The sequence below is a fragment of the Notechis scutatus genome, chromosome 1 (genome assembly GCF_049901735.1).
Source record: "Notechis scutatus isolate UNSWTSFEM ecotype Mainland chromosome 1, rNotScu1.2, whole genome shotgun sequence".
Lineage (NCBI taxonomy): Eukaryota > Metazoa > Chordata > Lepidosauria > Squamata > Elapidae > Notechis > Notechis scutatus.
The window spans coordinates 220,704,924-220,731,765 of NC_142009.1; the positions used below are offsets into that span (position 1 = coordinate 220,704,924).

Below are 26,842 nucleotides of genomic sequence, written 5' to 3' on the forward strand. Positions count from 1 at the left end.
AAATAAGAATTAAGGTCCCAAGTCAGGATTATTTTAAAAATTGTTATAATGACTTATAGTGCTTAGTGTTTTTTATTTATTTATAGATTTTTAGCTTAACTATTCATAGCAAAGAAACTGTAAAACTGTAAAATATTTTTTTTACGTTATTTTATTAATACCACATTTGGTTACTTATTTTATTAATACCATATTTGGTTACTTATTATTTGGAATGATATTTGTTTTATGCTGGTCTATGATTGAAATAAACCAAACAAATATATGATTAGGATTGAACCTATATGTGTGCTGTGTGTTCTTTCATCTAAGAGGGCCACAAAAGACATGACCTTCCAAAGCTTTTATCCACATATTTTCTTAGTTTTCTTCTATTTTCTAACCTTGTGCCTTAACCACTAGACCATTATTTCAATATCACATTATATCTCTTTGATTTTTTTAAAAAATCATTAGCTAGATAGCAGAGGTAGTATTTAGCAGGTTCTGACCAGTTCTGGAGAACCGGTAGCGGAAATTTTGAGTAGTTCAGAAAACCAGCAAATACCACCTCTGACTGGAGATTTTACAGTATCCTTCCCCTGCCACGCCCACAGAACCCGTAGTAAAAAAAAATGAATCCCATCACTGCTAGATAGGTATAAATGCATAAAGAACCAAACAATACTTCATTTGTTGTGTGAGAAATTATTGTGCTGTCAGCAAAGAAAAGGGGGATGTGGTGGCACAGAGGTTTAATGATGCTGAAACTGCTGGCCCGAAACTGTCTGCATTCTGGCGGTTTTAGCCTAACTCCATGAGATGGAGTGAGCTCTCATGATTTGATCCCTAGCATCTGTCCACCGAGCAGTTCCAAGTGCAAATAGATAAATGGATACCACTTCACTGGGGAAAAAAATATCTAGCTTTGTTCATTTGTATGGAGAGCAGAAGCCAGCCCTAGACATGGTCAGATGTGACATGAAGTGGTAGCAAAGCCTGAAAGAGCCAGCAACCCAAGCACTGCTAGCTAATTGGTGTAAAGCTACTTTGCGCCTGCAATGCACCAAGGATAGAGACGTACAAGAACTGAATGGAATAAACTAGTTATCTAGGCTGTCAGAACCGCATAGTATTTAGCATGTAGATTTCCCTGATGTTGTATGCCATACGCTAAATAAATAATAAGCAAAGAAAACACAATAGAGTTGAATGTGTTATGTGCCAACTACTTAATCTTTAACTCTGACAATTTTCTGTCCTCTTTCTCTGCTCTTGGAGAAGGATAAATACAACAATTCATGATATTGTCAGTCTTATGGAGGTAAACCAGACACAGACATAGAGTCCACATAGACCTGAAACCACTTTTATTAATATTGGCTTTAGTAATATAATTTTACAGGTCTCAGGGTGCTTCCTTTTCTCCTTCTTTTCTCTTTAGGTGAATTTAAGGGGTGTCAGCCCTCTCAGATAAACCATAGAGGAAACTTGATGAACTAATTCTATTTTATTGTAAGGCTGCATTAACAGTCGAAAATACTGTGCAATCTTCCCATTACCACTTTTAACTGCTTGATCCGTTAGGGTGGGTTCTTCCAAAATTTCTTTCTCTGATTTTTGCGGACTGGGGACTCCCCCCATCACCTGTTTGATTCTTTCCTATGCAGCATTTCTTTCCCCAATTCCCTAATGTTACACACACACATTGAGGTATCTATCTAAGATATTTTTGGACCTCTCCACACTCATCTGGGCTTCTGCAATGTTTATCTGTTTGTTGCCTTAGTAAAAATCATCCCTCTCTTATCAAGGCCATCCTCTTTACTCTCTACAGATGTCATGCCTGGGATTGCTGAGGGGTTCTTACTAATAGTTTTCCCCTTTCAGCCCCCACCTTTCAGCAATCTTTGCCTACAAAGTGAGTTTAAAAGGGGCCAAGAAGATGACGATGGAACCCATCTAAGATGCTGTCTTAGTCAGGGAAGTGAGGACAGTCACTTTCCTTGGTAAAAAATGTATCATAAAATGAGGGAAATTATTTAAATCTCAAATAAAACAAAGTCTCATTGTAGTTACTGTGCATCTAAGTGTTAATTGTGTCCTTTGTGGAGGGTGGGGAGTTTATATAATTTGTTTATCCTCCACTAAGTTGAGGGTGTTGTGTATACTGGCCCACTTATTATATAGTATATACAGTAACACTATTTTATCTCTGGTGAACCTTGGAAAAAGCATAGAATATTTGTCAATATTTCCCTCCACCTTTCTCAATTTCTTATTAATACCTTACAGATTATCTATTTTTGTCATAAACTCTGCTCTAGCAGTTGAAACTGGATATAGAACAAGGCTGCATATATCATAGGTTTCCAAGGCCATCAATTCTAATCCCCTTTCCTATACAGGAAACTAAATTAAAGAACTCACCAAACAGAGCTGTCAAGCTTTTGCTTAAATACAATCAATGACGGGGAACCTACCACTTCTCTGGCTAATTGGTTTCCACTCACAGATAGCTCTAATGTTTAGGAGGTGTTTCCTTTCATTCAATCAGAATGGATCTTATTGCAATTTAAATCCATTCTTCCATGCCCTGCTTCTTGGAAGGATAGAGAACAATGTAGAATATTGTGGCCCTCACTGAATACCTTATGACAATTTGATGAGGAAACATGGGTTATCATTTTCTGCGTTCCTTTTTTAAAAACAGTTATTTACCCATTTACTCATATTACCTATACCTTTGTAGAATGAGAGTTTTATTTGTATTTGCTTGAAGTTGAGGTGTAGGTCATACAGGGATGTCTAAGACTGTGAAGACAGCTATTAAATTAAAACTAAAACATTAGTATAATTCTCCTTTAGATCTCTGTGGATGTCAGGAAAGAAAAGAATAGGATCAGCATACAAACTATTTTATTATTTAATTTTGAATCCTTCCATATATTTAGCAGTACAAAACATTTCTTTTTCATGTAAAGACCCATTGATTTTTCCTCATCATATCATATTATACTGCCAGGGTTTGGATACCATGCTAAGTCATGAAATGTTTGTGTCTTAGCTTGTTTTGCAGTTACTATGGGTTATAAATCATTGTGGATAATAAAACATTGTGACTTAGTCAGAAATATGATTCCAGTCAGTTGTTTATTCCATGAAACCTATCTGAATGCAATGTTTAAACCTCTCACTGCTTCACTGCAATCAAAATATTATTCATGTTCAACTTCTCACTCAACCAAACATTGTAACACTTGATGTACATTTTCAAATTAGCCGATATTCAGTTGAGAGGGGGTTGTCATCAACTTAAATAACTTTAGCTGAGATACAATATTGATTTAGTTCTTGGCCCATACAAGCTAAATCAGCCTTTCCAATATGAAGCATTCCAATTGTTTTGGACCATAATTTCCATACACTTGGCTATAATAGTTGGTCTAATAGAAGTTGTGCTCCGCTATACCTGAAAAGGGGGGAACTCATTTAAAGTATTCTACAGATGGATTGAATTGCTGCGAAATAGTGTAAATGACAGATCATTTAGACTATTTTCATAAAAGTGTCTTCTCCAAATAGAGTACATAATTACTTTCGTTCGTATTATCTATAAGGCATTGCTCCTTAGTAAATTATCAAGCCCTGCATAGCTGGCAAACTCGTGAAGAAATACCACATATTTTTCAGAAGGACAACTTTAATGCTACTTGGAATAAAAATATAATTTTGAAAACCATAAAATTATTAGGCAGGCTTACAATAATCCAATTAATGTGGAGTTTATTTGAAATGTTTCTTTTTTGCACCTCCCGCTTCTGGTCTAGGATGCTTCTTCTCACCCCCACTGAACATCTACACACACACCCTCCCCTCTGCTTTCCACAGACTTTCACAAAAATATAGACAATGTACTGAGTTGTAAGTTGAATTATTCCTGAAAACCAAACAGTGTAGCCATGGCTATTCCAAGAATATAGTTCCAAATGAGGAGAATAAAGTTGCAGTAGTGGGGTGTTTTTTTTTTTCTTACTTAAAAGATGAAACTCATTAAAACCAGGCATGTGCTTTCAGAAAAGGTAGTTGTGCCAGTACCAGTAACTACTGACTGGTTGCACATATTTAAGCTAATATTATTATTTTTCTTTTGATTGATTGAATACCTGTGCTATTTGTTGAGAATTTATTTTACTTAAAATGGATGGAGCAAGACATGTTGTGATGCCTAAAATATATTTGACTTTCAAAGCAAGAAATCAGAAACAACTATAGAAAACTATTAGAACCCTGGTATAAGTGGTTTGAATTGGAGTTTTGAACCTTTTGAAAGACCAAATAAGCCTCAAAAATTAAACTCTGGATTTGGTATGCTGTATACATTTGTGAAAATTCACCACTTTTGGTTGTCCTTCTTGTTTGTTTCTATCCAAGGTGAGCTTGCAATATTAGATGCAGGCCGTCTTTGTTTTTCTGCATTCAAAAAAGGGAGATATCAAGTTATACCCCTTTTCTCTGATTTTCACATTTGTTTTGTATCAGAATGATCAATATCATTTTCAGATGGGCTGAGAGTGTCCCCTGAACTCATGTCTCAAGCATTGGAGCCATGCAATTAAGTGATAATGCTCATTTTCTGCAAGCAGAAAGGCTGTGACATCTTTTGTTGCAAAGTTGGCCAGTGACCTAAAAGCTTGGGAAAATCAGATAAACAAAATCCAGAATTGTTAAGCCAAGCGTATGGTCCTTCATGTCTCTCAGTGGGATGAAATTTCACTCAACTGAGCATTTTTCTTTTGTTATCTGATATTTAGAGGTGGGGGTGGGGTGGGGTGGGTGGGTGAGCAAGTAAATACACCATATTTCTTCAATTACTAGAAATAACTCTTTCCCCATAAAAAAAAAGTATATAGATCTTTCGAATATACTTCAGGAATACAAATGTATTAAAACCTGTCATTTTCAGGAAATTAAAAAAAAATCTTAGTATGTTTTGTTAAATAATGCAACAATTATTTGAAGAAATTATTTATTTTCTTGTTTTCAACGTTTTCCCATCAAAAGTAGGAAGGAACTAAGTTAGAAAAATGACAAACTCTACATCAAAGCAGAAGTATCTCTGCTAACTCTGTCCTACCTCCCTATTATTGTTCTTATCCTAATTATTACATTGTGTTAATTCTTGTATCACAAGTGGGGTATGATGCCTCAGCAGATAAAGATGCTGAGCTTATTAGCTGGAAAGCTGACAGTCCAGGTTCGAGACCTGAGCACCATGCGATGGGGTGAGCTCCAGTTACGTGTTCCAGTTCCTGCCTCCTTAGCAGTTAGAAAGCATCCAAATGCAAATAGATAAATAGGTACCACTTTGGTGAGAAGGTAACATTCTGTGTGCCTCAGCATACAGACATGTTGGCCAATGGTGGGATTCAAAACATTTTACTACTGGTATGGCTTGGTGGGTATGGCAGGAGAAGGATTCTACAAAATCCCATTCCTTCCACACCCCACTAACCTGCTTTCCACCTCCGTTCTCCAGTGCAGGGCAACAAAAGAAGACCCAGCCAATCAGCTGGGTCTCAGGAGGCAGAGAATAGGTGGGGATGGGGCCAGTCAGAGGTGGTATTTGCCAGTTCTCCAAACTACTCAAAATTTCCTCTACCAATTTTCCAGAACTGGTCAGAACGTAATGAATACCACCTCTGATGTTGGCCATGTGAACATGGGAGCTTCTTCTTGGCTAAGAAATGGAGATGAGCACCACACCTATAGTTGGACATAACTGAAAGGGGAAGCCTATACCTTTACACTTACACCTACCTAAATAGGTTTTCTGTGGCTTGAGCATGTATTTATAATGATAGTTATAGTTCACTGCCTGTATTTTCAAACCTTAATGGCTTTCATATAAATTGTTCCTCCAGAATTTGTAGCATCAGCAAAGTAGTCAAGAAATGCAGAAATCTATTTTGTTCATACATGTGTGAACCCACAACGACGATTAGCACAATGAAAAAGCCGACCGAGAGCCCCCCCCCCCCCTCCCCCTAGAACCAGCCACCAGCTTGAACAGAACAGAAACTTGCCGCCCGGTCTGCTTAAGCAGGAAACACTGCAGCCACCGTCAAGAAACTCAGCCAACCAACAACCAAGAGCCCAAAGAACAAAGCGACCACACCAACTTGATGCAGGAAATCACTCAGCAAAGAGGGCAGCTGAATCTCACCCACCTGTGTTTCTCCCAAACCCCAAAACTAACCTTAGACGCACAGCCTCCCCTTCCAAGGGCCAGGGCACCCAACCCACCACCCTGCCTATTGTTTCTCTTTCTTTATTTTTCTTTTATAGCCCATTTCATGACACACAATCATTTTCTTATTATCTGTAAAAATTGGCAAACAAAAATGTGTTCCCCCTCTATCTTAACAGGATGCTAAGATTTCCAGTTCCTTAGGATTTACTAATGGAGTAAACAGGCTTATAACAATAATACTGTTTCTAGGTCAACTGAAGTTTTACAAAATTTCTGCAACTTTTTTAATTTAAGAATTTGTAACTATTTACTTTAAAAAAAATGAGAGAAGAAGAAAAATGTGGCTGATTTTGCAGCCATGTATCAACCTTCCATGCTTGAAAGGATTAGAGAAAGTCTTCAAATATATTGAGTCTATATGTGATAAAGGCTAATTATGATAAGGTCAGTCCCAAATCCTGTTGCAAAGTCAAAGCAAAAAAAATATTTGGCATCCTTTAGATCAGGGCTGTCAAACTCCTGACCCGTGGGCAGATGCTTCATGCACTGGCCATAACCACGCCCGGTTTAGCGAAGGGGAAAAAGTCCTGATACATCATGTGATGCTGCTGTGACGACGCAAGTTTGACATTCCTGCTTTAGATATATACACAATCATTAATTCATGAGCAATATCCTGTTCAATAAGCTATTGCAACTGTACTAATTCGCTTCTAATGATCTTTAAGCAAACGATTTATTTTATCTTTTATAATTGCTAAAAGGATCCATTTGAACTTAAGCAATGACCCGTCAGAAATTTTGTTGTTGTTAAAATAGGTAGCGGTAAAACTCTTGTCTGATGACAGGATCTACCAAATAAATGTTAAGTATCTTCCTTTAAATGTCTCAGTTTAGTAAGTTAAAATTGTTATAAAAGCAGCAGAAACCCCTTTGGAGTAGATTTCAGTATCTGTTAAAGGGATCATTAATCAGACTGCAAACACTGGACTCCATGGAGTTCTCAAATATCAGATGAATGCACTAGATAAATTTTTTAGAAGCTCGACACATCTGATCTTCTGCTTCCCCCTGAGGTCCAGAAACTTCTTATCCTATATCGCAGTCAGGGAAAAAATTGGTTTTCATTTTAAGTGGGTTTACATTATTATACCAACTATTTCAGAGGAGGCACTGGGGATAAGCTGAGGCCTGATAATTTTTTTGGTAATAATCTTGATCTTCAATCCTATATAACTCATCTCTTAAATAGTGAGAAAACTGGTGAATTGTCCAGTCTGAATTAAATTTCCATCAAAGACCAATTAAAGTATATACAGTATGTTCACATAATTTTATTATATATTTTTTCAGTTACTTACCTTTGATATAGTTATGTCAGTGTACAGTAGTATATCAAACATAAAATCAGGGAGAAGCATAAACAGCTAAGACAAAAGGACAAAAATTTCCCTAAGAACTTTCCTTTACTTCGGAACTTACTAAAGCTTTATCTGTACTGCCCTTGTCATCAGAAAAGGCAAGCAGTCTTTCTGAAGGGCAGCAATGGATGACATCACCCCAGTGGTGGTATTCAGCCGGTTCGCACCAGATTGGACGAACCGGTAGCAAGGATTTGGCGTGGGTCACCAAACCGGCAGTAAGTTCGCCCTCCCACTTGATGCTCACTTCACCCTGCCCGCCTGACGTTCACCTAAGGTATTTCTTTCTTTTTTTCCCTCCCGACAATCAGGTGTACATACGATCAGCTGTGCCGGGATTCCCTTTGCTGAGGCCCAGGAAGGCAAAAAATGGCTCAGCCTGCCCTCAATTTTTTGCCTTCCTGAGCCTCAGAGGAGCCTTATGGGAGCAAAAATGCCCCCCAAGGCTCTTCTGAGGCCAGGAAGCTCCCAAAACGGAGCGTGGAGGGGTGTTGCGTGGCCCCCCCATGCTGTTTTTTTCTTCCTGAGCCTTAGAGGAGAGGAGCAACCTCCTCAGGCTCCTCTGAGGCCCAGAAGGCCCAAAAAATGGGTGGTGGGGTGGCTGCAAAAAAGCAAAAAAAAAAAAAAAAAGCCACACTCACCCAGTCACATGGCCATGCCCACCAAGCCACAGAACCGGTAGTAAAAAAAAATTGAATCCCACCACGGCATCACCCTCTATTAATCTCTCATTCACCTTCAAAGCGACCTCACAATGTGTTTCTTCATTCAACTTTTGAAATATGCTTTTTTTATCTTCAAGTAACTGAGGGAAAAAATGGTACACCCCTGAGGCTATTGAAGAACGAAGAAGAGGAGGAGAAACTGGTTGTTTAAATTAGAAAAATAATAATCAAAGCAACAACAACAAAATTTGATTTCAAACCAGCACCCATGTCTATGCTATATGAAGATTTTAACCACTGTTCTGATTAAGCACAGATAGCTCTTGTTTAGAGACTTCAAATGGGACTGGCAACTAACTTCATTAGGCAAAACAGTCACTAACTAAAACCATGACTGTCTTATGATCTTATTCAGCTTCCCTGTGCTTTACAGACCTGTGGCATTGGTCACAAAGTTATTATGAGTAACATGCCACAGTTTATAAGTATACAGCAATCAAACTGACAAATAAAAGAGTTAATGCCAGTGTCTAATATCAGCTGTATTTTAGTGGATATGAAATGGGATAATATGCCAATGAATATGTAGAACAGCATTAGCCATTATGGTCCGATCAAAAAAGTTTATAAAGAAGTTTTTATTTAGGAAAATATTCCCCCAAAGTGTATATACTAGATATGGTGGCTTTAAAAAGAGAATTAGGGAAAGTTTCTTTAAAAACTTGTACATTTTAGGGAAAGTTCTGAACAAAAAATGAATTTTCGGCAGTTAAAAAAATGGAAAAATAAAATGTATGTTTTTCATAATTAGGATGATTCATTTATTCATTTATTCCAATTATCAAGTATCCTATTACTATTCAGCTAATTTTGATTGGTCATTATTAGCTGTGCTTCTTGACTTGATGGATCAAAATTCTTCCTTCTAAATTCTGGAGATTGGGCTATTTATTATATGAAATTAATTCATCTTGCTCTGACATGTAATGAATCTTATGTTCTACAAGACTGAGTATATTGAAATGAAAGGCAGCCTTTTCATAAAGCAACTATCATATTCTCTGTGTTACCTGGCCGTTTTATTTGACTTTTAGCCAGTACCTAATTATGACCAAACAAAGCAGTCCCAGTGGTGTGTTTTCATCAGATGATACAAAGTGTAATTTATGTAGGTTTGGATTATATTTTCCAAATTTCCAGCTCACATCATCTTGGCCATATAACAAATACTAATGAATTCAAAGAGGAATCCATTGAAATGCCTCAATTTGTTTTGTTCCAATACTCGTTGTCATGTAAAAAAATGTTCCCACTAAAGATTTTGTTTCATCTTGTTGTGAATTAAATCTCCTACCAGAACTAATTTTCCAATGTAAATAATAATTGTCATTTTCCATTTATCAATAATTCCCTCATTTTGTTTCATCCTTTCATCAAGAAAATCCCCAAGCATCATATAACATTTCCCACACATTGGCCATATTTTGTTACATCTAATGTTCCTATTATAATGAGGCACCAGCTCTAATCAGAGGCTATCCTCACAGAAAATATTTTTTTGTATTGATTTATCAGATTTCAGTTTATGTTTGGCAAAGTGCCTTGGATTAAAAGCAACCCTTCAGTCCTCCCACAATGCCCTTTTCTTTGGAAGAATTGTATGCATATGTCCCATCCTATATTGTTAATCGCTAGTCATTTGATTTTGGTGAATAAACAACTGTGGAATTGTTGAGAACAAAACAACCGGGCTCCCAGCAACTCTGCAAGAATGCATTTAGCTCTGAATTGAAGGTGCTATCAAAAATAGTTTGAACATTCTCAGAGTGTTCCCAGTATCATCAATATTACTAACTGCCCTGGAAATTATTTAGTTTGAAAAGAAATGTTTGATTTTGATCAGCTGTAGTTAAAACCTTTAGAAATCGATGGCCTTGAGAAATTTGTTGTTGGAGTGGAAGTGTCAGAAAAGTAGTACAAGCAAAGAAGATTTTCATCTTAGTCCAATTCATGTATAAACCATGCTCCACAGGAGTTTAGAATGATCAGTCTAATGTTACAAATGGATTATAGTGCAGTACTCATACTAACAATGAATCCTGTTAAAATCTAAATTCTGCAGGACTGGGTGTATTGAAACAAAAGGCAGGCTTTTCATATAGCAGTTATCACATTCAGTGTGTTATCTAGCCATGTAAGACCTCCAGCCAAACCCTTTGGATAGGACTAGACATTGGAGACATGTTCTGAGATCTCTTACATTGCCAGTTGTGGTAGCTGAATTTTTATTGAGGGAATCAGTTAATTAGATTTAGCAGTGGTTGTTCAAATTCTTTTTTTCTTTTTACTAACTTGCCTTGGTTGGAGTTGGAAACCTTCTAAATCTGCAAACTGTTTACTCAGTCTAGTTCACTCATGTACCATAGAGTCTTATTTCTGGCCAACTTTAGTGTTCTGTCCTCAGTCTGCAATATAGGATGAGAGATTTCATAAAATCACATCTAATGAGAAAAATTGCCCCAATGACCAGCATGAACCCAAAACCTTATAGTATGTATTTCTTCACTGTCATTTCTCTGAGAATTTATGTGCTGGCATACTATGCTATCTTCTAGCAGAGATCAATCTTTCAATAAGGGAAAAATGGTTGGTTTTCTACTCTGAGACCAGAACCCTGACATTATGAACAAAATTGCCAAGTTCTTACCAGTAGCTACTGCCATAGATGGCTTAAGGTATCCAAACCCTATCCAAAAATGCCAAGACCTGGGCATTTTACAGTCCCTGGGCTACAACCGGCCCTTTGGTTGTTCCTGTCCAGCCCATGTGAGGTAAATAAGTGTACACCCTGCATGCAATACAACTTCAATTGTTTTTATTTTGAATATGACATTTCCCCCCAATTTACATATGTGGATGCATGCATGCCTATATATCTTCACATTGGTTCAGCCCTCCACAACATTCCCAGTTTCTCATGAGGCTCCTTGAAACAATTAATTGTCCAGACCTGCCCTAGAATCACATCACAAAGAAGTCCTTTTATCCATTTATCTACATGCTGTTTTTATTTTATCTATTTTGTTTTGTTCTGTTTTATCTTGGTCTATTTTGTTTACTTCTTATATGTGTAAATGTTAACTGGAGGTCAAGTTTTAAAATTCTGATCAAATTTTGGCTATATAGTATACCCCTAATATACATTCAGTTATATTCTAAAGATCCTTTTCATTTTTATCTTTCTGTTGTGATGATGGCAAATTTTATCAAGCAGCTGAATGGAAAAACAGTTTGAACATCATCTGTTGTATTTCTCCTCTTTTTGTTCTTATTACTTTCCAGGGCAATGTGACATTTTCCTGTTCAGAACCGCCAATCACTCCCATCACTTTTGAGAGCTCCAATAGCAGTTACTTACTGTTACCCGGTACTCCTCAGATTGATGGCTTATCTGTCAGCTTCCAGTTTAGAACATGGAACAAGGATGGACTCCTTCTGTCTACTGAACTATCAGAAAATTCTGGCTCACTCTTGTTGTATCTCCACCATGGCAGACTGATCCTCAACATCCAAAAAGGAACACAGAGATACGTGGGCATCAGTGCAGGTATCATATTTACCAGATGCATATTTCCTTCTCACTTTTATTCTTGTTGTTAAATAAGGATCCTAGTCCATAACATAGAATTGGGATCCTTTGTTTTAAGGAAGGAAGCCAATCCTCAAACTGTCATTTCTTAATCCAAGCATAATATATGGTCTGTCGTGTATTATAGAGCTCCAATTTCCATTGATCTAATTTGCAGACCCAATGTAGAAGGATGATGAAAATTGAGCTTCTGTATTTCTATGGCCAGAAACTCCCTTTGCTGCTTAGTATTTCTCTCCTTTCTAATGGAAAGGATTGCTTGTATGTACACTGAGAGTTTATGCACCGGAGACAAATTATTTGTATTTCCAATCACACTCAGCCAATAAAGAATTTCTATCCTATCCTATCCTATCCTGTCCTGTCCTGTCCTGTCCTGTCCTATCCTATCCTAGCCCATCCCATCCCATCCCATATCATCCCATCCCATCTCATCCCATCCCATCCCATCCCATCCCATCCCATTCCATTCCATTCCATTCCATTTTTAAAAACAATTTCCTGCTTTGTAGTTGATATTATAACAAATCTTTGGTTTGACATTAATCTAGGATACCAAGATGACATTTCAAAAGACATCTGGCAATAAACCCTCATTATATACTCAGTGCTCTATTGTTGAATTCTTAAAGAAAAGCCTATCATTCTATTGAAGAAGTATGAACATACACAAGAGCAAGAGAGTCCTGTGACATTTTAAATACATATCCTTTTATAGGACAGGCTTTTCATGGAAAGGTTCACCTGCCTTAAATAAATTTTTACAATAAAATTATTCTTTACTCCAACTACTTGGCTGGAATTCCAAATAGTACTAATTATTATTATTATTATTATTATTATTATTATTATTATTATTATTATTATTATTATTATTATTATTATTATTATTATTATTATTATTATTATTATTATTCCTAAATCCCTGTTCCTATCAGGGCTAGGAGAGAAACAACAGCAAATACATAGACAAGCTATAAATTATGGCTAGAGTAGAAGTCTTATCCAAACTATGAAGAAGGGCTGAGGAGCAGACTAACCAAGAACAAAAGATTAATATCAGAACTTAGGAAGCCCTTATTCAAGCAAAGTTGATAAAGAATAAGCAACCTTCTTTCTGATCCAGAGGATCTGATAGCCCATCAAGGGCCTGGAGCTTATAAACTGCCTGAAACAAGTAGTAAAATGCTCCATTAAGTAATTCATCATGTGAACAAATTAATATAAATTAAATGAATTATAAGATCACAGATGTGGGGTTGGAAATTACCTTGGAGATAATCTAATCCAATCTCCAATTTAGTGTAAGAATCTCATATTATAGCATATTCAACTAATGGCCATCCAGCCTCTGATGGCATTTAGTGAAGGACATTCTACACTTCTTAAAGCTTTCTTTTTAACTATTGAGTGCCTCTTACAGTTAGAATATTTGTTTTTTCTGATTTAAACCCAGTCTTGCCTCCACTGCCCCTGCCCCCTCCATCTTCTGGAAGAACTCCACAATTGTACACAACCCTTCTTCAACCCTTCTTGAAGACTGCTCACAGTCTTTTGTTCTCCAAGCTAACTGTTGTTCTGACCCAACCTGGTTCCAAGAGAGTAAACACAAGACAAAGGCAGCAGCCCCCACCTTTTAAGTTTTAATCCACAAATTCTGTTCCTTCATAGATAAAAGGCTGCTTCCAACTAATTAGCTCTGACAAGAAAGAGACTTGCCAAGTTATTTGTCAAGGCTGCCAAAAACCCAGAGATAAGAACTAATTTACAAGAGTTTTCAAATGCTAACTATGATGTCCATGAGGCTGAGCTTCACAGCATCTTTGCCTTCTGCAAAGAATGCTTCTTCAAACCTGGCTTTTATCCTCTTGAGGGAGGGGCCATTATCTTGCAGCCTTACTCCCAAGTTGCCTGTGCTGCTGTAATTGTTCTTTTCTCCAAGTAATCCTTCATGCACGCGCACTTGGCACAGGCTCCTCGGGAACCTCCTCATCACTGCTGCCAGCCCCCACAATCTCTGAAGGCAGCAGCCCACTCCCTAATGGTCCTGGCCACTCATCTGATTCCTCACTCTCCTCCACCATCACACCTGCTGCCGGCTAACTACAACAACTGTACCCAATAGTTTCAAATGTATCTCTTTAGTCTTTTCTTTCTCAACTATAGTGCTCAGAATGGGTACAGTATTTTTACGACATCTGAACGAAAATATAGCACATATTGTATCACTATATAAGCAAGCAACCCTATACCACTTCAAACAGCTGGCTGTCCAGTCTTCTTAAAAACCTTGTTCAGCTTATGATCACTAAGACATCCAAATTCTTCTCTCAACCCCCCCCCCCCGCCCATACTAATGCCTTTGATTTTTCTTACCCAAATGAAGACATCTGTATGTGTCTTTGCTAAAACTGAATTACTACAAGTGTGAACATAACACCTATTCAGCAAACTCTCTTTGGAGTGCATTGTGTAGGCTTCTCCAAGAGCTCCAGAGTTACTTTATAGCTGAGTATCCAGCAGCACTTTAAACTCACAAAAATGCCTCTCAGTTTAGATACTAAAACACTTCCTGGGAAATAAGCTTAATTAGAAACAATGAGATTTCCATGGAAATGTGCAGGAATATCATTTCACGGCCAACATGATGCAGCTGAGAATTAAATCAGATGGCTTCTTGAGAACAGATGCTACTAAGGTTCATGATAATCACAATTTAAAGCAAAATACACCCACTCTGAAGCGTTAACATTTGAATGTGATCTATATAATTGGTCACTTCCATGTAATATCAGAATTCTGTCAGCAATAAAAATGCTCATAATCAGATGAAGAATGCACACACAATTATCCTATAGAAAAGATGTCTGTTCAGGATGGTTCTTATTTACAAATTAAAAACATGGCAAGTCCTTGCCCACATTAAATATCCACAAGAGCTTTCTGGGTTTGAGATAGCTTATACCCTCTCAGTTGGGGTGATTAAACAAGTTGGTATATGCAGGGGTAGGATTCAAATTTTTTAACAACCGGTTCTGTGGGCATGGCTTAGTTGGTGGGCATGGCTTGGTGGTCATGTGACTGGGTGGACGTGGCTTGGTGGTCATGTTATTGGCTGGGCGTGGCCAACTCAATATCACTCACATCGGGGCACACATCTCCTTGCCTGGCCTCTCATGACTGTGGGGATGCTGCAACAGTCGTAAGTGTGAAAAATGGTCATTAGTCACTTTTTCCAGTGCCATTGTAACTTTGAATGGTCACTCCACACAAGCAAAGTACCAGCAAAAGAGGGGGGGAAAACTCCAGAGACGTTCCTGAGACAGGAAGTCTAGTCCTGCCAAGAATGTAATAAGGGTAAATGGAGAGGCAGTTTCTGTAAGCAACACCAGAATGTTTACTTCCTGCCCTCCTTACAGGATTAGGCCAGTAATTTCTTCTAACAACCAGTTCTCCAAACTGCTTAGAATGTTAACAACTGGTTCTAGAGAATAAGTGCGAACTGGTAGAATCCCTGGGTATATGTAGCAACTTCATGAGTGCCTGAGGTCTTCAGGCCATGCTGTGTTTATGTAAAAAATCCCCCTATTGGTTATTTGCCCACTGAATTGTTTTGTTGCTTCCTGGAAGGGTCAGAATGATTCATATAGACATTGTCTCTTCCTTTTGGTCCTGATGTGAATGGTTGATCAGGTTTATACTTCTTTGTTTCTTAGGCAGCAATCTATATGATGGCCTGTGGCACTCAGTTAACATCAATGCCAGAAGACATCGCATCACCTTAACTCTTGATAATGATGTAGCATCAGCTGTTCATGCTACCACCATTTCACAGATTTATTCAGGGCACAGCTATTATTTTGGAGGTAAGCTGGCTTCCCCTGTAATTGCTGTACACTATTACATTTACTTTCCTTGTTAAAAAGAGAAAAAAAACTATCATGTTTTGAGATTATTTTTGTTACTAAGAAATGATACTGCTTCCTGAAAGGTTAAGGGAAAAAGTATTTATCTGTCTGTCTGAGTACCTGTCTATTTATCTGTCTATCTTATTTCTACACTGTTAAACTTTGACTGGCTTCACAGGTTGAAAACAGAATATATATATTTTAACAAAATACAAAACAAAGCCTAACATATAACCAGCTTATCGAGGAAAGCCACCAAAGCAACAACTCCATCGCACCCACCACTAAAAGTGGAGGTCCCATCTCCATCCATTTGTGTGTGTGTGTGTGTGTGTGTTTGTACTGATGTCTGCCAGCCAATAAGATACTAAGCTGGCTGCCTGCCACACTCCAGAGATATACAGACTCAGTCAGAACTTTTTAGAGCAAAGAGTTTTTTTGTTTTACCTATGAATATGACAAATGTAATGCAGTCAAGGCTTGGAATGGGTTGAGACCAGGAATGCAATAAACAAACAACAAAGCCAAGGGGAAAGACAAGAAACACAGTGAAGTGGAATCAAGAGTCCATGGCACAACAGCTTGATAAGGTAAACACAACAGGGCTGAGGCTTGAAAGGTTGTTCTCAGCAATTTCTCCCAAGGAATAAGATCAATAAACCACCCATGCTGAGCCTCCTTCCAATGCATGTTATTCCTCAGAGTCTGCTTCTTGGCTAATGTCTCTGTGTAGCTCAGTCCTCTATCTTCAGATCCTTAAGGCCTGCTTCGGCTTGGGGCTAGATCAGGGGTCTTCAAACTTGACAGCTTTAAGACTTGTGGACTTCAATGCGCAGAATTCCTCCTCCAGTCATGTTAGCTCAGGAATTCTGGGAGTTGAAGTCCACAAGTCTTAAACTTGCCTAGTTTGAAGACCCTTGGGCTAGATGGATGAATCACAGAGTCTGAGAAGTTTCAGTGCAGGCAGGAGTCCAGGGCCTTACTGGATCTGCCTCAGCTGGAACGGAGTCTTGGCTCCAACCTAACTGGAACCAACTCGTCCAGGAGTGTTATCTCTAGAAGGTCAAGGGTTTTTTCATCATCCAAAGAGAGTCCAGCAGAGCCTTATTGCTGTACCCATTTACTTTTAGGCTTAAAGTCACAATTAAGTTTTCAAAGATCATTCATATGCAAGCAAGCTGGGGACCATGTGGCTCTCTGGGTGGGAGGGGATACTATTCTTAAAGGCATGTGCTACAACACAAAAGGCCTGCCTTCTGGGTCTCAGTGGATTATATTCTTTTAACTGATGGGATTTGGACTGAATAAGATGGGTAGATACTGCAGGAGAGAGGCAATTCTTTAAGTATGCAGATCCTATTTCATGTAGGACTGGTTATTACTTATAAATATTGGAGGGTTTCAAGAGTTAAAAACAGTAGAAATATAAGAAGAATCCAAAATATGTTAAAAAAAAACACCATGAAAACGGGTTAGCTTTCCATAAAACTAGAATAGTTAAAATGAACTTTGTGGATGCATCTCTCCTGCAGATCTCCAAGTTTCATCAGTTTTGTAATGAATGACAGAGACATTTTGTTAATGCTTGAATGAAAGTATATTTAATTTTGTATTTTCAAGCCGTACATAGTTATCATGTATCATTATGTGTTATCAAACTTAATGAAGAGTCAAACTTTGCTTAAAATGTGGTTGCTAATTTAAAAAAATAAATAGGGAAACCTTAAGGAAAATGTATGCATTCTTGAAGATAATGTGAAAAATTTGTTGTGTTGGGGACAGTGTTTACAAAAACTTACATTAGACAAAATTATAAAGCAAAACTCATGTCTGGGGAAATGTGCACCAAATGTCTACCAACCAGCCCAAGATGCTTAAAGAAAGTTATTCTGATCTGAAGAAATACATGTGATAAGGTCATAAAACTGAAGAAATGTGGAAAGAAAAATAGGCGGTATGCGTGTGTGTATGAAAGAGAGAGGGAAGGGAAGGAATTAATACACTATATCTCTAGCAATGGATGAAGTGAATGAACATCAACCTCACTTTTTCTCAGCCAAGGACATTCCTTTCTGGCCAGTACTTTTTTTTTGGTTGAGAAAAAGTGAGATTGTGTCCCGTTAGCCAATTTCATTTCAAGAGCTTTATGGGGAGAGTCTTTGAAAGACCCTTTGGTCTTAACTTTTCTCTAACTCTTCCTTCTTCAAAAGGATTCTGATAAGGTTTTCACTGGTATTTTCCAACCATCTTTTTCCCCTGAAAGACTTTAGGAACCCACCTTGTGCTTTTAAAAACATGTGCCATTCAGTGACATGTTTTCTTTATTAATTAGCAGCCATAAAGCTTGGCCACTCAAGGACCAAAGATTTTACATGCATTAAGATACATATATGTATATATAAATCGGAATGTGCTTCATCCCTCCCTCCCTCCCTCCCTCTCTTTATTTTCATGAGAACTAGAAAGGGTCAACCCATTCTCAAATGACATTTTTGGACTCAGGTTGTTTTCATCTGACTATTGTCTTTGTAGCAGCTTTTCCTATCCCTACAGAGGGTAGATGTCATTCCCTCTACCCCCTATAGAACCAATGACACAAGAAGTGGTTAACTCCTCTTTCCTATTTGCCACTTGCATCCATTCTGATCGCTTACATCCATGCACATCTTACATCCAAGAAGCTTACATCCAGCTGCTAATGGTTTTTAGTGTGCTACAGCAGAACAGTGAAGAGACAATCTTCAAGTGGCACTCTGTAGCGCTATAAACTTATTTTCCATTTCCATCACCTTCTATTCTCCAGATTGCTTTATAGATTGATAACACAGACAGCATCCGACAAATATGCCATGGTTCAAGAAACTTTTTTTTAGTTGTTAATTTTTCTTTCATTTTTTGGCTAATATTTTAAGGCTCCTAGATTCACATCACAAATGAGATTTTGTCTAAAGTTTCTAGGATGGAAGCATTAGAATGGTACTTAGGCTTCAAATTTTGGGACTGATGTTACAATAACTAATGCTACAATATGTATTCAGACATATTTATTATTTTTCATATGTTTCTTCAGCAAATCATGATCATTGGCATATATATATATATATATATATATATATATATATATATATATATATATATATATATATATATATATATATATATATATATATATATATATTATGTTTTTCTGAGGTTCTCGCGGGTATTTGTATGTGGATCTTTGGTTATTGGGTTCTCTCCCGCGTAAGATTCAAAGTATCTGAGGCAACGTTTGGCGAGGTCCCACTGCACTGCTTGCACCGGCACTAAGCCGAAAGCACCAGCCTGAAGATGGCGAGTGGGACCTCGCCGAAGCGTTCACTGTACTTTGATCTCGCACGCAGGGAGAGAACCCGAATCAACCAAAGATCCATATATATATATATATATATATATATATATATATATATATATATATATATATATATATATATATATATATATATATATATATATATATATATATATATATATATGGATCTTTGGTTATTCGGGTTTTCTCCCGCGTAAGATTCAAAGTATCTGAGGCAACGTTTCGATGAAGTCTCATTCATCATCTTCAGGCTTGCTTCTTTGGCTCTGTGCTTCTCAGAGTGATGTGAGCTTTCAGCTGCTTCTTCCTTCTAACTGCCAGTGGGGTGTGACTTGACTGGGTGGGGCTTGGCTGCGTTCCGATTGGGTGGGGTGTGTTCTCATTGGTTGGAGGCTTGGCTGTGTTCTGATTGGTTGGGGGCTGGCCGTGTTCTGATTGGCTGGAGCGTGCTCTGTTCAGGTGGGGCTTGGCCGTGCTGCTCAGGCTAGTCCCAGCTGCTGGGGGATTTGAGCTGGTGAGCTGGGATCTTGCTGTTTGGCTTTGAGTTCGTGGTCGTGCCACATCTTCATGGTGGGGTCAGTTCGCTTCATGTATGGCTCAGATGGGTTTGAAGTGGGTAGTGATGCAGCTGCAGTGCGGCTTCTGGTCTGTGGTCGTGTCTCATCTTCTGTGTGGGTGTGAGTCTGATTTTTATGTGGAAGTGTGGTGGTGGCATCTTGTGTGGCCCTTGTGGGTGTGGGTCTGGTGTCATTCATCATGTTGAGTACTGCGTCTGTTCATGAGGGCGGGTTTCCAAATGGCTGGTAAGCGGGAGGTGTCATCTCTTTTATTCATGCTGTGTGGGCGTTTTCTATCTCTATGGCTTCTCTGATTATTCTGCTGCTGAAGTGTTCAGTTTTGGTGATAGTTCTGGTATTTTTAAAGTCAATCTCATGTCCTGTGGCTTTGAGGTGTTGGACCAGGGAAGAGGTTTGTTCTTCTTTTTGATTGAGTTCTTATGTTCTTCAACGCGTGCACTTATTCTTCTGTTAGTTTGTCCAATGTATGTGGTGAGGCAGGCAGTGCAAGGGATTTCATATACTCCTTGGTTTTCTAACTGATTTTGTCTTTAGGGTTTCTTAGGATGGTGGATATTTTTCTGTTTGTGCAGAATGCTGTTTTAATGTTGTGTTTTTGGAGGATCTTGCTGATTTTGTCTGTAGTGCCTTTTATATATGGGAGGAGGCTTTGCCGTTCTCTTGTTCTCTGTCTTGGATTTTGGTTGGGGTTTCTTTTTGGATTAGGTGGGTGATCTTCTTTCTTTGAAATCCATTGGCTGTTAGTACGTTGGTGAGAGTGTTTAGTTCGGTTTTTAGGTGTTGTTCATCAGCTAAGCATTTTGTTCTGGAGATGAGTGTCTCAGCTACGGAATTGATCTGTGCTGGGTGGTGGTGTGAGAGTGCGTGTAGATAGTGGTTTGTATGTGTTTTCTTTTGGTAGATGGTGTGTCCTAGGGAGCCATTGGGTTTTTGTATACCAAGACATCTAGGAAGGGAAGTTGATTGTTAGCTTCTGTTTCCATGGTGAATTGTATTTTGGGGTGTAGGCTGTTGAGGTGTGTGAGGAAGTTGTTCAGTTTTTCTTTCCCGTGTGGCCAGATTATGAAGGTGTCATCTACATATCTGAGCCAGAGTTTGGGTTTGTGATCATATTTTTCTAGAGCTTGTGTTTCAAAGTGTTCCATGTAGAGGTTTGCGATGACAGGTGAGAGGGGTGATCCCATGGGTGCTCCTTCTATTTGTTTGTATTTTTGTCCGTTGTAGGTGAAGTATGTATTGGATAGACAGTGATTGGTCAGATCTAGGATGTGCTGGGGGGGTTGTATTTGTTTTGGATGGCTGTCAAGGCTTCTTTTATTGGCACTTGGGTGAAGAGGGATATGACATCGAAGCTCACTAGTAGGTCGCTGGGTTGTAAGTTTTGTTTCTTTATGATCTCGATGAACTGGAATGAGTTTCTTACATGTGAGTTGATGGATTCTGCATAGGGCTGTAGTTGTTTGGCGAGAAATTTGGCTAGGTTTTGTAGAGGTGACCCTATGGAGCTGACTATTGGTCTAAGTGGAGTTCCTTCTTTGTGTATCTTGGGAGACCATAAAGCTTAGGGCATCTGGAAGATTTCTCTCTGGGTATGATTCTTTGCTGGATTTCATCACTGATGGGGAGGCTTTTATTTTGGATCTGGTGGTTTTTCTAGGTAGGTGGTGGGGTCTGTCTTTAGGGGTTTGTATGTGGGGTCTAGGAGTAGGTTGGTTAACTTGGTTTGGTAGTCAGATGTGTTCATAATCACTGTCGCGTTGCCCTTGTCTGCTGGTAGGATTATTATGCTGGTGTCTTCTTTCAGGTTACGTAGTGCAGTTTGTTCTTCTTTGGATAAGTTGCTTTTGGGTGGTTTGCTAGTGCAGAGGATGCTGGTGATTTCAGTCTGTTTCTATTAGCATCATCAGGGTTGGTTTTGGTCAGGCTGGTTTCAACTCCGCATATGATGGTTTCTGTGGGGATGTGTTTGGGAGCAACAGCAAAGTTGAATCCTTTTGAAAGGACCTTGGTTTCGGCTTCGTGTGAGGATCTTGTCTGAGATGTTGTGCACTGTTTGTTTCATGTGTGGCTGTGAGGGAGAGGAGTTGGTTTCTGGCATTGTTGTAGTTTTCTGAGTTTGTTGGTGTGTGTGTCTGTCTTGAGGGTGGTCTGTGTTTCGGCTCTCCAGACAGCGAGTTGTTTGGTTTGTCCCAAAGTAAGGGGTGAATCTTGTTGCTGAGTCTGAGGTGAAGTGTGAGAAGATATTTGTTGATTTGGTCTAGGAGAAATCTTTTGTGTGAAGTTCATTTCTAATTAGGGCCAATTCTGTTCTTTTAGGATGCGTTTGGTGGCTGCTGTGTTGGTGTGGAATTTCAATTGGAAGCTTGTGGGAATTAAATTTTGATCTCGGCAGTTGCATAGGAATGCGAGGTCACATAAAATGGAAGCTCTTTGGACTTCAAGTTTTCATAAGTCCTGGTCAGATGGTGGGTTTCCTCCCGTAGAGGTGCAATATTTGTTTTCTGAGGTTCTCAGCGGTATTTGTATGTGGATCTTTGGTTATTCGGGTTTTCTCCCAAGTAAGATTCAAAGTATCTGAGCAGCGTTTCGATGAAGTCTCATTCATCATCTTCAGGCTTGCTTCTTTGGCTCTGTGCTTCTCAGAGTGATGTGAGCTTTCAGCTGCTTCTTCCTTCTAACTGCCAGTGGGGTGTGACTTGACTGGGTGGGGGCTTGGCTGCGTTCGATTGGGTGGGGTGTGTTCTCATTGGTTGGAGGCTTGGCTGTGTTCTGATTGGTTGGGGGGCTGGCCGTGTTCTGATTGCTGGAGCGTGCTCTGTTCAGGTGGGGCTTGGCCGTGCTCAGGCTAGTCCCAGCTGCTGGGGATTTGAGCTGGTGAGCTGGGATCTTGCTGTTTTGGCTTTGAGTTCGTGGTGGTGCCACATCTTCATGGTGAGGTCAGTTCGCTTCATGTGGCTCAGATGGGTTTGAAGTGGGTAGTGATGCAGCTGCAGTGCGGCTTCTGGTCTGTGGTCGTGTCTCATCTTCTGTGTGGTGTGAGTCTGATTTTTACGTGGAAGTGTGGTGGTGGCATCTTGTGTGGCCCTCGTGGGTGTGGGTCTGGTGTCATTCATCATGTTGAGTACTCGTCTGTTCATGACATACCAGCCATTTGGAAACCTGCCCTTATGAACAGACGAGTACTCAACATGATGAATGACACCAGACCCACACCCACGAGGGCCACACAAGATGCCACCACCACACTTCCACGTAAAAATCAGACTCACACCCACACAGAAGATGAGACACGACCACAGACCAGAAGCCGCACTGCAGCTGCATCACTACCCACTTCAAACCCATCTGAGCCATACATGAGCGAACTGACCCCCACCATGAAGATGTGGCACGACCACGAACTCAAAGCCAAACAGCAAGATCCCAGCTCACCAGCTCAAATCCCCAGCAGCTGGGACTTCAGCCTGAGCACGGCCAAGCCCCCACCTGAACAGAGCACGCCTCAGCCAATCAGAACACAGCCAAGCCTCCAACCAATGAGAACACACCCCACCCAATCGGAACGCAGCCAAGCCCCACCCAGTCAAGTCACACCCCACTGGCAGTTAGAAGGAAGAAGCAGCTGAAAGCTCACATCACTCTGAGAAGCCCAGAGCCAAAGAAGCAAGCCTGAAGATGATGAATGAGACTTCATCAGAAACGTTGCCTAGATACTTTGAATCTTACGCGGAGAAAACCCGAATAACCAAAGATCCACATACAAATACCGAGAACCTCAGAAAACAAATATATATATATATATATATATATATATATATATATATATATATATATATATATATATATATATATATATATATATATATATATATATATATATGTTTTCTTAAGTTTTCGCGGTACTTACATGTATGGTGTTCGGCTTGGTTCGGGTATTTTCCCACGTCATTGTAGTTCTTTTAAAGTTGTAGCAACGTTTCAGCAGAATCTCATCTGCCATCATCAGGCTTCTGTATTGTGTTCGTCTGTGAGTCAGACTTTCACAGCCGTTTCAGTTTTAAATTTGGGGCTAGCCTACTGCTTTTCCAGAATGGTTTTTTCTTCATCCTGATTGGTTGGGAGTCTTGGTCTGTGTTTATTGGTCTTGGAGTTTGCTGTGTTCTGCTTGATTGGTGTTTCTAATATCTTCTGTCTGTTTTGTGGCTTTTTTTGTCTTGATTGGCTGGCAACATTGTGTTCCTGCATTGGAGGCTTTCAATGCGGCTTGGCTCCAAGTAAATGGATGGCTATCATTTATTAGGAAGCTAGGTTTCATCTGGGTGCCTGGTTGGGGTGTGTTTGAGCTGGAGGGATCAGTGGGGATCTGTTTGTGCCCAGGTGTTTGCCTGGCTTGTGGTGTGGAGATTTTTTTGTTTGTGAGTGCAGGCTTCCAAATAATTGACAGTCTGGTGGAATCATCTCTTCTATTCATGCTTTCAGGTCTTTTTTCAATCTCTATGGCTTCTCTGATAATTCTGTGGCTGGGGTTTTCTATAGTGGTTTGGGTTTTGGTGCCATTGAAGTCGATGCTATGACCTGTGGCTTTCATGTGTTGGACTAGTGAGGAAGTGTGTTCCAGCTTTTTTACTGCATTTTTGTGTTCATCCAGGCGGGTACTTATTCTTCTATTGGTCTGTCCAATGTATGTGGCCGGACATGATGCACAGGGGACTTCATATATGCCTTGGTTTTCCAGGTCAGTTTTATCTTTGGGGTTTCTAAGGATGGCTGCTATTTTTCTGTCTGTTTTGAAGGCAGTCTTGATGTGATGCCTGTGTAGTATCTTACTGATTTTGTCTGTAGTACCTCTTATGTAGGGCAGGACAGCTGTTCCATAGGTCTGTTCATCTTCTAGGTCTCCATTATGTCTCAGTGTGTTTTTATGGATCAAGCCGGTGATTTTGCTTTTGTGGAAACCGTTAGCTGTCAGTACTTTAGTCAGGGTACATAGTTCAGTCTTTATGTGTGTCTTGTCTGCCAGGCGTTTGGTTCTGGCGATTAGTGTTTTGGCCACGGAGTTTATCTGTGCTGGGTAGTGGTGGGATTGGGCGTTGAGGTAGCGGTTGGTGTTTGTTTTCTTCTGGTATATGGTGTGTGCCATCTGTTTTTTTTTGTAGATTAGTACATCTAGGAATGGTAGTTGTTTGTTTGTTTCCGTTTCCATGGTGAACTTGATTTTGTGGTGTGTGCTGTTTAGGTGTGTTAGGAAATTGTTTAGGTTTTCTTTTCCGTGGGGCCAAATCATATATATATGTATAATCAGTAGGCTTTAGTTACACCAAAGGATCAGTTTTGGGTTACTTAAATTCATATATCCATTCAGAGGATCAGGAGTAAGTGGCAAAATAACAGACAAAGCATCCTATTGAATATTGACTTGAAAAGGGATACTTTAGGGAACTATACATTTTGGAGCATTCTTTGTTCTCTAACTATATTTGTGTGAGATTTGTACACTGATATAATCCTCTATCAGAGCAGATTGTAAATAGTTACTTCTTTGGAAGTAAACCTCTGATCCCCAAACACCATGAAGTATGCTACAATCTTTTTAGTAGGGCTTCCATTTATTGGATTAATTTATATTTAGGAAAATAAATCATTTCCATCAGACTTTCCCCTAATTTTATTCCCATAACAGCAACCTGACAGGTAGTTTTTAACCAAAAGAGTCTAACTAGCCAAAAGTTACTCAGTGACTTTCCATGACTTAACAATGACTTGAACCTCCTATCTCCAGTCACCCCAGCACTGGAAGATACAGGGGGCAAAATTTAGTTATTCCATTTACTTTCCTCTTAAAATTTGGAGAAGAATTGTTCTCTTTTTCTCTTTCTCCCTCTCCCTCCCCCCCTTTCCCCCCTCCCCCATCGCCATATAGATATCAATTAGGGAGTATTTGCTAATATTTCACCTGGAGATTAAAGTTTGCTTTGTAGTAATGAAAGACAACTTGGTTTCCTTTTTAAAATGTCTCTGTGTTTTAGGTTTATATGAAAGTTCCTGTGATTATAATCAGGAAAGGTGGTGATAGTAATATCATAATGTATATTATTCACAAACATTTTGCATTTAGCTCCATTTAGGCCCATAAGATATTTTTGCAGATTCAAAACCCTATTCCATTCTCAAATGCAATAACCAGCGGTGGATTTTTGTGGAATCTTTAAGGATTGGAATTATGGCTTTGAAAACAGTTTTGTTCAATTTTTCAAAAGGCATGTAACTTAGATCACAGCATTGGCAAGCGCTGAGTGCATTTTTGTTTTTTGTTTTTTTGTTTGTTTTAAATCATTCTACCAGTGTCTCTTTAACCTCATTTTTGATACTATACTAAAAAGGATAGAAAGAAGTTTGGCACTGTTTAACACTGTTTGCTCAGAGGATTGCTTATATATGTGAAGTTATTTTTTTTAGGACCTTCTCTCAGGGTGCGATAGTATTATAGAATTCATTTCAGTCTGATCTTTTCACTACTGATATTTCAAAGAGTATACTCTATGCTCCCTGATTATATCCAGGATGCACAATGCTATTGGATGACATTTTCACTTTCCCTCTATGCGTCTCTCTCTCTCTCTAAGTATAATGATAGGTTTAGTCCAGATGCTGATATAGCTTCAACAAGCTGTCATAAAGCTCAGTGTAATTCAAACACCATCTTGGTTTTGAAAAAAAAAAGGTGGCATAGGATTTCTAAAGCCGAACTTGTCATGAAGTTGATACTAGAATTGTAAGTCATTGTTACTTTATTGTTGCTCTGGCATAATCTTAAGAGGTTGCTAGCTGAGCACCATGGTAGAAGGGGGAGTTCTGTGACCACGTAGTTGAGTTCACCAAGTCCTATATTATGTCTCCCAGATTTTGCAGCAATTTTAGGTTATATCAAAAATAGATGGTTTTTAGTATATATTAGTCCTATAGTAGACTAGAGATAAGCATTCAGCTAAACTAATCACTTGTAAAATAAGATATAACTTGGCATTTTAATACATTCT

The 26,842-nt window shown here is 39.0% G+C and overlaps 1 protein-coding gene across 2 annotated transcripts in view; it reads left to right on the forward strand.

Annotated features, from left to right (window-relative positions):
• CNTNAP5 (contactin associated protein family member 5) overlaps positions 1-26,842 on the forward strand; it is a 432,771-nt gene that overhangs the window by 222,500 nt on the left and 183,429 nt on the right. For both annotated transcript variants that reach the window (XM_087950302.1, XM_087950301.1), the window contains exons 8-9: positions 11,661-11,925; positions 15,684-15,833. In XM_087950302.1, the coding sequence (XP_087806428.1) occupies positions 11,661-11,925; positions 15,684-15,833 (415 nt within the window). The remainder of the gene's footprint in view (positions 1-11,660; positions 11,926-15,683; positions 15,834-26,842) is intronic.